Source organism: Otolemur garnettii, unplaced genomic scaffold (genome assembly GCF_000181295.1).
Source record: "Otolemur garnettii isolate 467f Iridium unplaced genomic scaffold, OtoGar3 scaffold00008, whole genome shotgun sequence".
In the NCBI taxonomy this organism is placed as follows: Eukaryota; Metazoa; Chordata; class Mammalia; order Primates; family Galagidae; genus Otolemur; species Otolemur garnettii.
The window spans coordinates 35,185,262-35,186,908 of record NW_003852403.1 but is presented as its reverse complement, the minus strand read 5'-3'; the positions used below and the strand labels follow the sequence as shown (position 1 = coordinate 35,186,908).

The window sequence follows — 1,647 nt, the reverse complement described above, 5'->3', positions numbered from 1 at the left end:
GAGCCTCAAGCTATCCCCCTGGGTGTAGCATCACAGCTCACAACAACCTCCAACACCTGGGCTCAAGTGAGTCTCCCAAGCAGCTGAGACCACATGCGCCCGCCACAATACCCGGCTATTTTTTGGTTGCAGCCGTCATTGTTGTTTTAGCGGCCGGGCTGGATTTGAACCTGCCACCTTACGTGTATGTGGCTGGTGCCTTAGCCATTTGAGCCACAGGCGCCGAGCTGACTTGGTTTAATATAATTAAATTTATACAAATGTCTACTATTTTCATAAATAGAAAAAGTTTTAAAAACATAGAAATTGTCTAAACAGTAGTTATAATGTCTTCTAAGTACATTACTTTGGCTAGTTCTTTAAATACTAGATATTAGATACCAAGAAATTGAATTACTTATATCTGATCATCTCAAAAAAAAAATTTAGTTCTTCAAAAGGATATGCGTAAAAGTTAAAATAAGAAGACTCAAACCAGAAAAAAACAGGAAAAATAATACAATGGAACCAAATCATAATTCATGACCTTTGATTTACTTATTATTAAGTTCCATATCAAGACAAGATAAAGCTTGAAGTATTACCTTATTAGCTGTTTCAAGCTCTTGAACCAACAAATCTGCTTCTAAAAAGATAAAGAATGTTCAATATAAATATATAAGCATCTCAAAAATATACCACTGAATAACTAGGAAACATCACCTGTTGTAGCAGACAATTTACTGTTACCTTCAAGAAAAAGCACAGAGCACTCAACTGCTAATCCAACCATAAGAAGGCAATGTTTCAGAAAAAACACTTTTAAAAATCAGGGAAAAATGAATGACATAAGCAAAAAATGAACTTCTGGCATAACATCAAAGGAGAAAAGGAGACTTCCTGATCCACTTCATAATGCAAAGGCACCACTTACCTGCTATTTTCTACCTATCCTGTTTCATATTTAAAAAAAGAAAGAAAGAATATTTCATTTAACACTTAAAACCCAGATGTCACAATCATAGGTACACACAGTCTCTCACACATACACACACCCAAAATATATATATAAAATGCTCTCAGAGTTAGAATGAAGTAACAATCTAATCAATTTAAACCATTCCAAAGCAGTGACTCTATCCCAAACTAGCAAACCAAGAGCAGAATCTCCTATACCAGTTCACAAAGAATACAGAATAAAGTTTATAGCTTTATGATTTCCTATGAGATTTCTTAGTTTACTTATAAAGCTTACACGTGGTTTGATTATTTGTTTGTGTTTTTCTGTTTTTTAAAGTCCATTTTTCCAGCCAGGAACAGTAGGCTCATGTCTATAATCATAGCATTCTGGGGGGCCAAGGTGGGAGGAACCTTTGAGCTCAGGATTTCAAGACCATCCTGAGCAAGAGTAAGACCCTAACTCTATTAAAAATAGAAAAATTAGGCTCGGCACCTGTAGCACAATGGTTATGGTGCCAGCCACATACACCAAGGTTAGTAGGTTCGAATCTGCCCCAGGCCAGCTAAAACAATGACAACTACAACAAAAAATAGCTGGGCATTGTGGCAGCACCTATAGTCCCAGGTACTTGGGAGGCTAAGGCAAGAGAATCACTTAAGCTGTGAGTGGTGATGCCACAGCACTCTACCGGGTGACATAGTGAAACT

At 37.0% G+C, this 1,647-nt stretch overlaps 1 protein-coding gene across 4 annotated transcripts in view; it reads right to left on the bottom strand.

Annotated features, from left to right (window-relative positions):
* Positions 1–1,647, bottom strand: part of KIF20B (kinesin family member 20B) — a 91,569-nt gene that overhangs the window by 54,015 nt on the left and 35,907 nt on the right. For all 4 annotated transcript variants that reach the window (XR_002771741.1, XM_003783691.3, XM_012801317.2 and 1 more), the window contains exon 17: positions 585–625. Coding sequence is in view for 3 of the 4 variants with exons in the window: in XM_003783691.3 (XP_003783739.1) it covers positions 585–625 (41 nt within the window). In the remaining variant the exon portion in view is untranslated. The remainder of the gene's footprint in view (positions 1–584; positions 626–1,647) is intronic.